The sequence below is a fragment of the Leptidea sinapis genome, chromosome 44 (assembly GCF_905404315.1).
Source record: "Leptidea sinapis chromosome 44, ilLepSina1.1, whole genome shotgun sequence".
NCBI lineage: Eukaryota > Metazoa > Arthropoda > Insecta > Lepidoptera > Pieridae > Leptidea > Leptidea sinapis.
The window spans coordinates 8,178,388-8,193,595 of NC_066308.1; the positions used below are offsets into that span (position 1 = coordinate 8,178,388).

General features: G+C 32.8%; 1 protein-coding gene across 1 annotated transcript in view; it reads left to right on the plus strand.

The window, feature by feature from the left end:
• Positions 1–15,208, plus strand: part of LOC126977247 (FERM domain-containing protein 5) — a 25,427-nt gene continuing 10,219 nt past the window's right edge. The window contains exons 1-10 of the mRNA XM_050825981.1: positions 1–345; positions 430–534; positions 617–659; positions 2,215–2,391; positions 4,073–4,173; positions 5,040–5,180; positions 7,976–8,128; positions 8,874–8,962; positions 11,458–11,593; positions 13,985–14,066. Of these exons, the coding sequence (XP_050681938.1) occupies positions 256–345; positions 430–534; positions 617–659; positions 2,215–2,391; positions 4,073–4,173; positions 5,040–5,180; positions 7,976–8,128; positions 8,874–8,962; positions 11,458–11,593; positions 13,985–14,066 (1,117 nt within the window). The 5' untranslated portion in view covers positions 1–255. The remainder of the gene's footprint in view (positions 346–429; positions 535–616; positions 660–2,214; positions 2,392–4,072; positions 4,174–5,039; positions 5,181–7,975; positions 8,129–8,873; positions 8,963–11,457; positions 11,594–13,984; positions 14,067–15,208) is intronic.

Here is a 15,208-nt window from a genome sequence, read left to right on the forward strand (position 1 = left end):
TTCAGCAATATGCATAGTTTTATACACATTTAGTACACACATTAGATATAAAAAGTGTACTTTATTGGTTTTTATGGAATATATACAATAAACCTGTTTTAGTGTTTGGGATAAACAATATTAGCTATAGAGCAAAAGACATGAATAACAACTAATATCACAAACTTATTCACATCATAAACCTTATAATAGTAGCATTATTTACTATTTTAATTTATATTTAATTATTTACAAGAAAATGAGATAGAAACCAGTATGTTTAAAAGTCGTGGGGATAGCAATATAGTATATAAGTGTACTGTGCGGTTATTGGAAGATACGGAAATACTCGAATGTGAATTTCATGTAAGAAAAGATATTTTTCCAGTTCTATTTAATATTTATATCTCACACATTATTAATTTAATATGTCATAAATTTATATTACAGCCCAGTTATAAAGGCAAATTTCTTTTAGAACATGTTTGCCAGCAATTGAATTTATCAGAAACAGACTATTTCGGCTTACGATATGTTGATTCAAATGGACAACGGGTAATAAACGAGGTTTTTTAGTATCGTTAATATTTAATCAAGCCTAACAATTAAGCAGTAATATGATTTGATCTTTTTTCAGCACTGGCTGCATTTAGCAAAATTAATATTAAAGCAAGTAAAAGGTAAGATATTTAAATATTTATTTTTAAAATACTTAGATATCTTAATGTAAATTGTAACTTAAACTTAGATAAATTTATATTTTTACAATATTTAACCTTGATAGATCATAATTAACTATATTAATTTGTCAATAGTTCAATTTTATATAAAGTACTTAGTCTTGAAAGCCGATGGTTCTGTAACAATATTTTATCTTTATAATAATAATGTGTGGTTATAATGAATGTACCCAAGTTGTGTCATGCCAAGGAAAACCACTTATTTCAAATGTAAAAGGCTAAGATAAAGATTTCCAAGTAACCAAATAAGGACTATTGAGGACAAATGAAGTGTTTGAATAAATGAAATTGAATTTTTCTGAAGTCTCGAGTCTCGTCTAGGAGTCTCATTGAAATCACTAATTGGTTGGAAAGAAATTTTCACTGTTTTCTATGTCCTCAAATTTGCGTCTAGATACATACCATGTAATAGTGGGTACTCTTAATGCACCATATGACTCTTGCAGTTGCATTTTGTAGCTTTAAAAGCCTGAGTTTTATAAATATTTGACTTAGTGGAAGGGATTTAACTGGTATTTTAAATAGAAAGGCTACTTTTGAATTAATCCCCTTAAGATACAAAGAGAAATTAATGAATGTTCTCCAATATACAACCAAAATTTTAAATGAGCTTCCTCGCATAGTGTTTCCAGAAAAATATGACATGGGTACCTTAAAAAAAGCGAGTACACTTTTATAAAAGGATGGCAACACTCCTGTCATTTCTCTTGTATTGCAGGTGAATGTGGGGATCACTTAACATCAGGTGACCAATATGCTTGTTTTTCCTCCTCTTCCACATAATAAAATACAATTGATTGACAATATAAGATAGTAAGCTTTTTAAAATAAATAGCCTCTGATTATAGGGATAGGTTTGTCTACTTTGTTTTCACAGCATGAATCCTTAAATACTTTATGCATCTAGATAGATTCTCTTGCTATTAGACATCCAATAAAAACACGCCAGGAATACTAGCTTAGTGTGTGACAAGCTGTGTGTTAACTAACTAACTAACTCTTAGCACTTTGTGTTAGTGTTGTAATGCACTGCACCAAAATAGAGGTTAGTTCTAAACTCAAGTATTTACAGCTGTCACAGTCTATCTAAAAGCATGTTAATTTGTTAAAAAACATTCGGATATACTCATCACTTCCAAATAACAAGTGAAATAATAGAAATTTAAACAAATTAAAAATTCCCATACAAGTATGTCATTAGTGTCATCGAGCCCTCACCACATGGCAATAAAAAATTATTATCACATCCCAAACGAAATTAAAAATAAGGGTGTCACATATTGTCTACCCATTACTGTAAAATGTGACTTGCAATAAAATATTTTGATTTGATTTGATTTGATCTATATGTATAAATGATCTAAGCATGGATGCTTATTATCAGATTAAGTTAAGTGTTTAAGTTACCTTGGTTCCAACAAAAGTATTCAATGTTAAATGAAACTTGAAAATTCAGTTAAATTTCAAATAGTATCTGCATTTTTTTTCATTTCAGATGCTTCTCCTATACTATTTAGTTTTAGAGTAAAATTTTATCCTCCAAATCCATTGCTACTCAAAGAAGATGTGACAAGGTTTCAGATATATTTACAATTAAAAAGAGATTTACTACATGGGAGATTGTATTGTACATCAAATGAAGCTGCATTGCTTGGTGCCCTCATTATACAAAGTAAGTTATAGTATGGCATACTGATAATAGGAGAGAATAATAATAATAATACTGATACAGTCTTACACAAATTATCTTGCCCCAAACTAGGCATAGCCTGCACTATGGGTACAAGAGAACAATATATTTAATACAATATACTTACACTAGCGGACCCGACAGACAATGTCCTGTACACATGTCTTAAATTTAAAAAAATAGTCCAATCTTTAGGGAGTAGAGTAACATACACATGGGAAGATGAATAATATGAGAGGCGACGGTATTCTGAATTTGAGAGAGGTCGGGTTCCTTGACATGATGAATTCCGTGAAGGACAGCCTTCAGCTGCCGTCAACGAAAATAATGTGGCTACTGTTAAGTGGCTAATTGAAAAAAACCCGCGGATTACCTACGAGACAATTCTAGGACTATTGGGGATTGGTATGACCAAATTCAGAAAATTTTACATGAAGAATTGGTAGTTCGGAAACTTGTTGTTATTGTTGTTGGATCCCTCATGAACAGACAGCGGACCAGAAGCGGGCTTACATGGAATGGTGCTCACACATGCTAATGAAGTACGACCACAGACAATCTTATGCTGTTTTATGACATTCTCACAGTAGACAACCAAAAGGCCGCATTGTTGACTAAATGACTAAGTTTGCTCATACAAAAAAAATTACACTTGTAAATTTATACTCTGTTCAATATTTCATACAAATTGTTGGAGATGTTTGCAATTATAGATACCTTAACATAATTTTTTAAATTTATAAATATACAACATGTTTATGTTAAATTACCATAACTCTAAGGTATTAACAAGACCGTTTATTACTGAATCGAATCAAATGGAGTATGATTTTTAAATTACGTTTTTTTTGCGTTTCTTATCTTTCATCTATACTAGTCTATACTAATATTATAAAGCTGCAGTGTTTGTTTGTTTGAACGCGCTAATCTCTGGTACTACTGGTCCGATTTTAATGATTCTTTCAGTGTTGGGTAGTCCATTTATCGAGGAAGGCTATAGGCTATGTTTATTTTTTTCAAAATTAGGGATCCGTAATAAAATTGCTATTTTGTAACACAAGGTGTAAAATCGAAAACCTATTTTTGCGTGCGCTGCAAAAACTATTGACAATAGAACAAAATGATGTACAATATATATATATATAGGCAATATTTTATTACTTATAAAACTATCGCGTGAATTATACTTTATATGGCAAAACAACGTTTGCCGGGTCAGCTAGTACAAAATAATATATAATAAAATCAATATCATATATCATAAATAATTATCAAATATCAATGTACCAGAACTTTACGAGAAAATTGGCAAGGCTGGATACTAAGAGCTTCAGATTATGAATGATTGTACTTAACTACTTATCAATGAAAAATATGTCACTATCTTAATTTCATTGATAGTTATATCCTTTGATTAACTTTGTAAGTGAAAGTTTGGCAACATCACTAACATTAGTTGGCATACTGGTTACAATCTAGACACAATGTACATTTAAGAAAAACATTTACACCCTTTTAGAACACATGTTTCATGGACTTTTCTTTTTCCTTTTAGCTAAAGATTATAAACCTAAAGTTATACAAATTAAATATAAACACATTGTAAATAAATAGAAATTTGTTGTTAATGTTTAAGAAAATAATAAATTTTATATATTTTCAGTTGAGCTGGGTGATTATGACCCGAGTATACATGTTGGTAATTATGTTACTGAGATGAGATTGCTATTGAGACAAACAGACACTATTGAGGCTAGAATACAGGTAAGAAAAAAAAAGTAAAGTCTAAAGTGTGATTTTCAAAGGTTTTTCAATCAGGCAAAGCTAAACAATTGAATGTAAACTATGTTATAATATCTATGCATTGACATACAATATACAACTCGACTGCCAATCGCCTATTTAAAGGTTGTCAAAAAATCTCTGAGTGGTGTTGTATAAGGGTCATCTATACATTAACTTAGATAATTTTAAAACTTCATTCAAATTAAAACCTTATGTTGTTGCAGTAATGTTCAAAGTTCAAACATTTTGTTTTAGCAATTGAAATGCAATTATTTTGCATTATGATTAAAAACGTCAAGTTACAAAGTTAAGTCTACTGTGTGCCTATTTTACGTGGTTAGGTTGGGATGTCACCCATGACCTTAAGGAGAGTCCTCGGTGGCCGTAGGTGTTCGGCCCGGTATGTGGCCACACTTGGGTACTCCAGAATGATGTATGTGGCCGTCTCTTCTGTCTCCATGCAAGCCCTGCACAGGGTACTGTTGGTGACACCTATATTACTCAGATGATTGTTAAAGGGGCCGTGACCTGCTATTACATGAGTTATTTTACGTAATCTTGATCGTGTAAGTTTCACCAGCTTGCGAGCAAAAAAACGTCAAGTAAGTTACACAATGTTGTTAGTGACCCTTCACTTACATGAAATACGACACTTGATCCATTTTAAGTTCGCGTATTCTGTTATCCGGGCTGTTTTACACTGAACACTTTGTCATTGCGTGGCATTGTATTGAAAGCGCGGTTGAAACAGAACTGAACGAAAACTCTGCCTATTTGTGAAAGTTTATAAAGAATCATGGCAGCTTTAGTATTAGTATAATAAAGTTGAAGATATCATTTTTCAGGAAATACACCGGGAATCAGTGGAGGGTACACCTGGGGGTACTGGAGGAGTGAAGGGTATGAGTACACAGGAAGCAGAGAGATCATTCCTCAAGATTGCCTGCCAACTTGACACATATGGTGTAGATCCTCATCCTGTCAAGGTCAGTATTTAAACTAAGAAAATATTTTATATATTTCCTATTACTTCCAACTACTTAAAACTTAGGAAAAACACAACTCCTGTGTTTTTTTTTATGATAATAAGCGACGAGACGAGCAAGACGTTCAGCTGATGGTAATTGATACGCCCTGCCCATTACAATGCAGTGCCGCTCAGGATTCTTGAAAAACTCAAAAATTTTGAGCGGCACTACAATTTCGCTCGTCACCTTGAGACATAAGGTGTTAAGTCTCATTTGCCCAGTAATTTTACTAGCTACGATGCCCTTCAGACCGAAACGCAGTAATGCTTACACATTACTGCTTCACGGCAGAAATAGGCGCCGTTGTGGTACCTATAATCTAGCCGGCATCCTGTGCAAAGGAGCCTCCCACTTATTGCTTTTTTACTCATTAAACGCATTGAGTATTTGATGTTTAATTATTTTTGTTGCATCAATGTACATAATATCTCTTAATTAAAATAATTTTGTAATATGATGGGGCTGTAAAAGTTGATTTAAAAGAGTGGCAATGAGTTTCTTGCCACTCCTCATTAAAGCTCTAATTTTTCAAAGCAGTGGTAATTGGTAATAGTTATTTATACAAATTATTTAAGTTCTCTTTAGTGTTAATTCCGCCAATATTTGTCTTTAAAACAATTCGACACGTGTTTCGCCTCTACACGAGGCATCCTCAGGACGTGTTGTCTCGCCAAAATCTGGCACGAGACTGATGTGAATGAGAGAGATGTCTCGTGCCAGATTTTGGCGAGACAACACGTCCTGAGGATGCCTCGTGTAGAGGCGAAACACGTGTCGAATTGTTTTAAAGACAAATATTGGCGGAATTAACACTAAAGAGAACTTAAATAATTTGTATAATTATGGATTTCCGCAAAGTGACGCCTTATTCAATAAATAGTTATTTATGCCACTGTTGTGTAATAAGCGGTATTAAAATACGAATGTGGATTTATCACACGAGGCGAAGCCGAGTATCACATGAGTGTTTTAATACCTAATTATCAACAGTTGCATACAAGACTTTATCTACACCCAGAATATGAATCCTCTAAAAGATTCTGGAACAGTTAGCTTACTGCTAACATTAAAACACCAGTCCTAGTAGTAACCTAATATCATTCATTACTGATTATATACAAATAAAATAAGTATTAATGAAACAATTATTTATTTTAGTAGTAATTTACATTTTGTATAGTGAAATAATTAAAATTCACTCGTATATAATGTTTTTTTGCAGCGTTTAAAATGAATCGCTTATTTTTTGTAAACAAAACAATAAAAATATCGAAGAAAAATGGCGGGGATTCGAATAACCTACTTTTTTTTTACGGCGCGCGACATTCTGGGAGTGTGGTTGCGCGCGTAAACGAAAATGTTCTTCTTTTTAAATTCATACAGATACCACGCATCGAGCAATAGGAATGTGGCTGTATGTTGAAACTCTTTGCGCATGAAGGGATAAAAAAAAACAGAGGAGTGTTGTTATGAAATTCAGTACAACATTACAACACTCTTTTGGGTGATGTAATGGTTATTAGAATATTGGGTGTTTTAATGTTGGCAATAAGCTTACTGTTTCAGAATCTTTAATAGAGGATTTAAAGCATGGGTGTAGATAAAAAAAAATTCACACTCATAAGTGTCATTTCTTTGACCTAAATGAATAATTATTTCATATGATTGTGATGAAGATGAAGGCAGCACAGGACCAAGTGTTGTGGAGATCTTTGGGGTAGGCCTGTGTCCAGCAGCTTTGGATGTCTTCCCGCTGATGATGATGTATTGAGATTCTATGCTTCACCCCATTCATACATACCATATAATGGTAACTTTTAAACTTTTAATGAACAATATTCTATAGTGTCATAGATCACCAGGGTTATACTTTTTCTATGTAGGTCTACTTTGGACGATTGGTCTTACTACTAAATATACACTCAGACATTGAAATATACCTATGCAATGTTCCCAGTTCCACTGGACTAATTTTTAAATACTTCAAATTCAAATATTTTTATTCAAAATAGGATGATACTTATTGGATTCTAAAAATTATGCTTCAGACCTGAGAAGAACGGGCGCAACAAACTCAGTGGGCTTCTTTTTTTTTTATAAAAATATGGTTACAATGTAAAATTGTACAAATGTTTTGAATTTCATAATACATTTTATTTGAACATTTTCTGGGATCTTGTTGTAAAAGCATATACAACACTCGACAAAAGACTTACTAACTCGACCTTGCCAAGTATTAGGCATTATAAGTTTACGTTTGTTGCTGGTGTTAACATTATGGTTATGACAGTTTCTAGTAAATTCACTTATGTGCCTATGTACATATATAACACTAGCTGACCCAACAGACGTTGTTCTGTACATAATAAATAAAATACTGTTTATTTATGAATTTGTCAATAATATTTCATAACATCAAGAATTATTCTTGCGTAAAATATGGTTTCAGATCATATAATGAAATTGTTTCACAGCAGAACTGTCAAACCGTGCGTCAATAAATTCTCTCATAGAATGTCCATACAAAACAAATATTGAAAATATAAATAATTAGGGGTTGAATTTCGTAAAATCCTTTCTTAGCTGACCTCTACTCGGTGAAAAGAATATTCCTACCAAATTTCAAGTTCTAATGGTTCCAGAGATATCGTGATGAGTGACTATGTACGTAGAAATCTCTTATATATATATATATATATATATTATCGGTTATTGAACCTTTTGCTCATAGTGTGTTTAATACCTGTTTACAGGACCACAGAGGTAACCAGCTGTACCTGGGCATCAACCACAGCGGGATACTGACCTTCCAAGGAAGCAGAAAGAGTCACCACTTTAAGTGGTCCGAGGTGCATAAGATAAACTTTGAGGGACGAATGTTTATTGTTCATCTCAATTATCCAGAGGTAAACAATATTTATTTATTTATGGAATATTTAATTTATTATATCAGACTATAAGTGAATTTAAGAAGAGAATATTATAATTTTGTCATATTAAAATAAAAAAATGATATGACACATAAATCAAATTTTAAATTATTTCAAAGGAAAGAAAAAATGTTTTTATGTAAGTTATAGGATACATGTAAATTCTGATATGACATAATTTAATTTCATAAATTTAATTGATTGTAAATAAGATAGAGAAAAAATAGTGGAATAAAATTATTACATATAGGTATTAGATTTGTAAACAAAATTTATGAACGATGCGGGTTTCGATCACGTGACCTCTCGGGTTCCATTCAAGCGTTCTTCCACTGAGCCATCCGTTCGAGTGACGTATCGTTCATAAATCTTGCGATATCTTGTTCAACTCAGATTGCGGCTCCATATGGAGCCACAACCTGAGATGGCCTTTCAAGTAGATATACATATATCATCAATTTCCATTTATTTTGAAGACATATATTTAAAACAAAATAAATTGGTAAAAAATATTTTGGATAGCTTAGTAAAGTATGTGTACTTTCCAAAATATGAATCATAATAATAATCTTTATTTGCATTTGAATAAGGTCAGCTTAACAATCGGTGAAGTTATTTACCTAGGTGTTGCGATGACGTCAGCTTATATAGCGAATAAGTAAATGTTGTTCTGAATTTATTAAATTTATTTGACATTGTCATGTCTTGGTGGTAATTGCAGAAGAAGCACACGGTGGGGTTCAAGTGCCCAAGCGGCGCCGCGTGCAGGCACGTGTGGTGTTGTGCCATCGAGCAGATGCTGTTTTTTACGTGAGTATAATCAGGACATTGAACTTAACAAGGAATGGCTACAAAATAAACTTATATGTGGGGTGTATATGTCGGCGTTAAGCCAGGGTTTCCTTGATCAGGGTCCATCATGAAGTAATACAACACTAAGAATTTCTCAGTTTATTGAAGCACAACTGCTAGTATAGATATGAACCATCTTTACATAAAACAATCGCTTTTATAGCTTCCGTACAATAGATGAAACAGAATAGATACAAACTTCTTTTAAAACACAAATAAAATTAGGTATTGTAAAATAATTCGTAAATACAGCTCAATAAATGTTTTAGTGAATTTAAATAACTTCAAATGATTTATAAAATAGTTTGTTCATTTAATTTGAACAAACATTACAAAATAAGAAGATGGCGCTGCAAGCAAGTTTCGAAATACAATTAAAAAAGACTTATTGCATAAAATAATAAAGTTTGATACAGAATAACGATATGAATTCTAATACAAATTAATTTGAACTTTACACATTCAATTAAGTATTTTAACAATAAATGGAACATCAAACATCTTCAAACAGTCAAAACAGTGTCTATTAAATTAGTTAGACCTTAATAAATAACAGTTTTATGTTTACAAATAGCTATTTGTATTTAAATATTATATATTTCAGATATATCTATAATAATATATTCATTTTAACGATAAACTAAAACATAATTATCAATAGTTGCAAACAATTGACGGTACGTGGCGATTTGCGCCCATATATACTAGCTAAATCTCTCTACAATCTATTAAAGTCAGTGAACGGAATGCATATAAAACATGGAAGCAGTCTTGTCATACTATCTACTGTTGATTATTAGCGCCAAAAATTCATACAATTAAGTCAGAATGCAGTAAACTATCACTGCATAAAATAAAGAGTGTTATTGATGTTGAATCTAGGTTAATATTAGAATGGGCTTTGTCAGTTACTTTGGCATGGGCCCAACGTGATTTACGTGATTGGATTAGAGGTGTTCGTTATATGAGATAGCTGATAAAATAATCTATTATATATTTATAATCATATCACCTATTATTTATTAAAACTCGCGGACGTTAATTTATGTGATACGCGATTTTTGTCACCTGCCAAATTATGCTCTAAGAGGATTGCATAAGAACTAAATTCAAATGAAAGTCGTTTATAATTCATGCGATGCGCTATTTTTGCTACCTGTCAAATTATGCTATAAGAAGACTGCGTAAGAACTATATTCAAATAAAAGTCCAGTTATAACTTGAAATATATTAGGCAAATGAATATATTTTGTTTGGCTATGCAATGCGTTAGATTATATTTTGATTGAATAAGTATCAAATCTGTGCTCTAGGAGGACTGCATAAGAACTTTATTTAAATAAAAGTCCAGTTGTCATTGGAAACATAATAGACCAATGAATATAAATTGTTCGGCTATCCAACGCGTTAGATTATTTTTTAACGCGTCATAAGTCATAACGAAGTGAACTAATATATTATAGCGTAAAAAATAATAGGCCTTTTAAAAATAGCGTATCGTTATAACGCGATTTAAATATATAGCCGTTGCGAACACCTCTAGACATGATAACGGTAACCAAGGGTTCGCGCACTTGACGTATTGTTAATGTTTGTCAGAAATGTGGACGATGTATGCGTTATGTATGTGGGGATCAGTCATAATAAAAGAAATGAATTTTTGAACTATGCATATTAGCTATATTAGTGTATCCATTAAAAAATCTATAAATTCTGTGATTTCTTTGGTGCTACAGGAGAATATGGCTGGCTATGGTTTCATTTAATAATTATGAGGATTACATTTTTTATTTTTAGATAATAAATGAATTGTAAATACTAAATTACCTTGTCATTTAGTATTTTGATTGAATGAAAAAAATAATAAGTATATTCTTTACTAAAATTTAAGAATCTTATTAATTTTTGTAGGTAGGTATAATAAATATAAACTTCGTAGTTATTATTTATTTTCCAAGCACACTGTACTATGCGTGAATTCAATTCAATAATCACTTCATAATAAAATATAGGTAAAAAATCTCAAATAAGTGTATGTTATCTAAACTGTAAAATATCGCGTTTAGCAATTTGCGACATGCTATATAACCCATGACCCATGACATGCTAAGTATCCCAAACAACACGCATGGCGTCTTAAAATGCCTCGTTTTTATTTGTAAACATAAAAGTTGGTCGTTCAACCACAAACGTTGTGTTTCAGCACCCAAAGTGCTAAACCGATCATTGAACCGAAACTGCACACACGTTCTCAGGGATACTCTACAGTAAAATTTGTTCGGAAATTTTAAGGGTTTCCGAAGAACGCCAAACCAATGTTAGGTCGTGTCCATATAATATAACGATTCCTGTAGCTTTAGTTCACCTTCGTTATTTATGGTGGATGTGGCCTGATGCAAACCAAGTCGCAGGCACAAGCTATTAAGAATAACTAAAAAGGGCTTACAATCCAGGTTGCCATCATCATCAGACGCATGCGTGTATACCGGCGGGGGTTTGTTCTCGTGGGGGACAAAGTTCAAGTACGTGGGGAGAACAGAGAGGGAGATATTGGAGAGGGACGGGTTACTGCCGCCGAGGGACCACCAGGTATGGTTTTTTTTTAATGGAAGAGGAGTTCATATGTCGCCTGGTCACTGGTAACCAGATGGTATGTGATCATCGAGAACCGTAAACTCCGATGATTTAAATGTTGCGCCGCTAAATATTAGTGACTTTATTATCGCGGGCAGTGAGCTTTTGACATCAGTATAGTTGTAAAATTTTGTACTTATTTCACTTTGATTTTCTTCAGTTTGTCATGAATAATGATCGAAGGCATACTTTGGCCATGGAAGCCAATTTTTTAAGAAGTATTTTTAACGTTTGTGACTATGTATCTAAGTGATGTACTTAATTGGAGGTTTATAATTGATACTCTACCTGGAGACAGCATACAGCCTTCTACTTGGCCGTATAGGCCGAGAGATGAATTATTTTGTGAAGTTTTGGTAGTTAGAGACTTGACCAAAACGGTTAGCTGAAATGAAACTCTTGGCCTAAATTGGCATTTTATTCCCTGAACCTGTGACCCACTGGTGACCAGTATAAAAACTAGTCAAGGTATCTGTAGTTAAAGACTATGGACGCTACCAAATGACATAAGACGCATTCCTGAAATATATGGATAAGTTTTAGCAACAAGAATTTATATAAGAAAAAAAAGATTTTATGTTCATGTCCTTCTAAATACCTACATAATAAACTTTCAAAAATGTACAAAGATCTTCAAAGTGGTAACATATTGTTTAGCAGTTTTTCTATGTTGTTCCCGCAGTTTCATAACCATAATGTTAACACCAGCAACAAACATAAACTTATAATGCCTACTACTCGGCTAAATCGTGTTAGTAAGTCTTTTGTGGGGCGTTGTATATGCTTTTACAACAAGATCCCAGAAAACGTTCTATACACATGTACTACGAAATTCAAAAGAATTGCTAAAAAACGTTCGTACTATAAATTACGTAAAATAATATAATTTTATTTTTGTACTGTATTTGGTGAATGATGTGTACAATTTTAATTTCACCTCAGGATCACAAAAAATATGCTGTACTTGTTATTAGATGATAGTTTTATCTTGTTATCTGTTATTGTACCTACTTGTAAATAAATAAATAACTAAATGCCTTTCTTAATGATACCAAAGATTGGGAATGGAGGACCGCCCTCAGGCTATTAGATAATAAATTTTATTGGACGATTTTACATTTTAGCCATATTTTTATAAAAAAAGGAAGCACACTGAGTTTATTACGCCCGTTCTTCTCAGGTCTGAGGCAAACCTTTTCGAATAGGTTTTTGACTTTCAATAAGTGATATTATATTCTATTTTGAATAAATATATTTGAATTGGAAGTATTTGAAAATCCCCTCAGTCCAGTGGGACTCGGAACATAGCATAGGTATATTCAAATGTCTGAGTGTATATTTTAGTATATAATATATAGTTAAGATTGTGGTGACAATCTAGAATCTAGACTAAGAATCATGTTAGCCTAAAGACTAATCTTCGTGCAATAAACCAATAGCCCTCTATAGAAAAAGTAGTATTAGTTGAGTATTATTGCTGCATCACTTTACACATATTGTAACTGAAATGATTTGTCAGTGAGTGATTGTCACAATGAGTTTCTTGACACTTCTTCTTATTAAAGCTCAACCCTCATGCGGCCTGTCGTAAATGTTACTAAGATAATTACACTCACGGTGTATATAAATGACATGCTGGAGTCTATTAATGTGGTAATGTCGCAAAATCCAGTTGCACAAAGATTTTATGAGCAGTGACTATTGTCTCCCCCAGCTAAACTCTCCCGGACTCCCCCTACATTTTTCCACAATTTCATCTATTTATCTGATACAACTATCTCAATAGTTATTAGATACTTAGTTGTCACTGCACACACACAAACACACACACCTACACATAATCATCACCCACACTAACACCAATGACGACCTGTATAGCCGAGTGGTTAGCGATCCTACCTACTAAGCTAGAGGTCCCGGGTTCGAGCCCGGTAAGTGCAAGCATTTTTATGATCAATATGGATGTTTGTTTCCGAGTCATGAATGTTTATATGTATTTATGTATGTTTAAGTAAGTATATTGTATTAAATATATCGTTGTCTTGCAACCCATAACAGAGGCTATATATGCCTAATTTGGGGCAAGATAATTTGTGTAAAAAGTGTGTTAATATTATTATTATTATTAATTACTTTCTTTATCTAAATATGTTTTCTTTATTTAATTAAGTTTTAATTTAATTTTTTAATTTATTTTTTGTATATCCTTTACATCATTACCATGTGTTTTGGGGGCCCGGTGACTTGTAGCACAGGTATTCGTTACCTATTTCAAGCACCGGTCTATGAGAATTTTATTGTGAGAGAAAATAAATATTTTTTGAATTTTCTTTCGTTACATTTCAGGATGAAGGATCAAATACTGGAGGCAAAAGGAAAGCTTCCAGTGTACCGGCGACTCCTTCCACACCCATGACTGGTGATTTTGGTAAAGATACATGTTATTAAGTTAGCGCGACTGTTGCGGCTTCTGAACAATTCCTGATACTTGTCCTGAAAACCCCTTAAAAATTATTTTTTAATATATCCCTCCCCCTTATGCACAACCGTGATGTGCGCCATCTGGCGATGTGTCAAAAAAATCTCTTAATGGCCGCGTGCGTAACCGCATCGTCGCTCGTGAAAAATATACAAAACTAAAGTCTAAGATCGATTGATCGCACAGAAAACTGTGTACCTACAAGTTTTAGTGCCGAGTCTACTAGAAGTTAATAGGTGTTCCAAAACATTAAGTGTTAGTAACATCTGAATTGGTATAAGAGGTGTTTTCCTGTCTGGTGAGTATTCCCTTAAAACCTTCCAGTTTTGTAGCCACTATATTTATTCTTATTTGAGGCTAACTAGGTTTCGATATTCTTTGTTCCGGTCCTAGGATATCTAAAATATGCACTAAACCTACAAGTATTCATGTGCCAATAAAGACGTTTAAATTAATCATTTAATTTATGCCTAACTCATAAACAGTAAGTAAATAAAAGTAATTTTGTGTGGATATACTTCACCCGTGTGGCATAGAGGTGAAGAGAATAAGCAAAGTACTATCTACTATCCTCAATACTGGAAACCCAAGCTCTGGCAGCTATTTCGGTCAATGGTCTAGCTATCCAATGCGGCAACGGACTTCGTTGTCCCACTGCATTTTTTAAAATTGTGAGTAAAAACGAGATAGATTACGCTTGCGACTTGATTGACATTCTATAGATATATATATACACAAATCAGGTTGAAAACAAAGCCGAAATATGCAACAAACTACACCATAATAAGTTTCGACTGCTGTAAAATGCATTGCCGCATTTGAAGGTGTTAAAAATATTCTTGGTCTATTCTATTCTTCCTACTGTGGCTTCTGTGGAAGACACACCACAGATTTTCCAGTATCACGTTAAAGTAGACTACCGAGCTATGAGTATGTGTCTCTAAGTTTAACGGTAATGATCGGTGTTCAGATTACATAAAGTTTTATTTTCTTATAATATCTGAAACAAATAATATACATGCTTGTAAGACTATAAAGAACATACACAGATAGAATTACTTAAATTATTAATAATTAATATAAGTACTTAA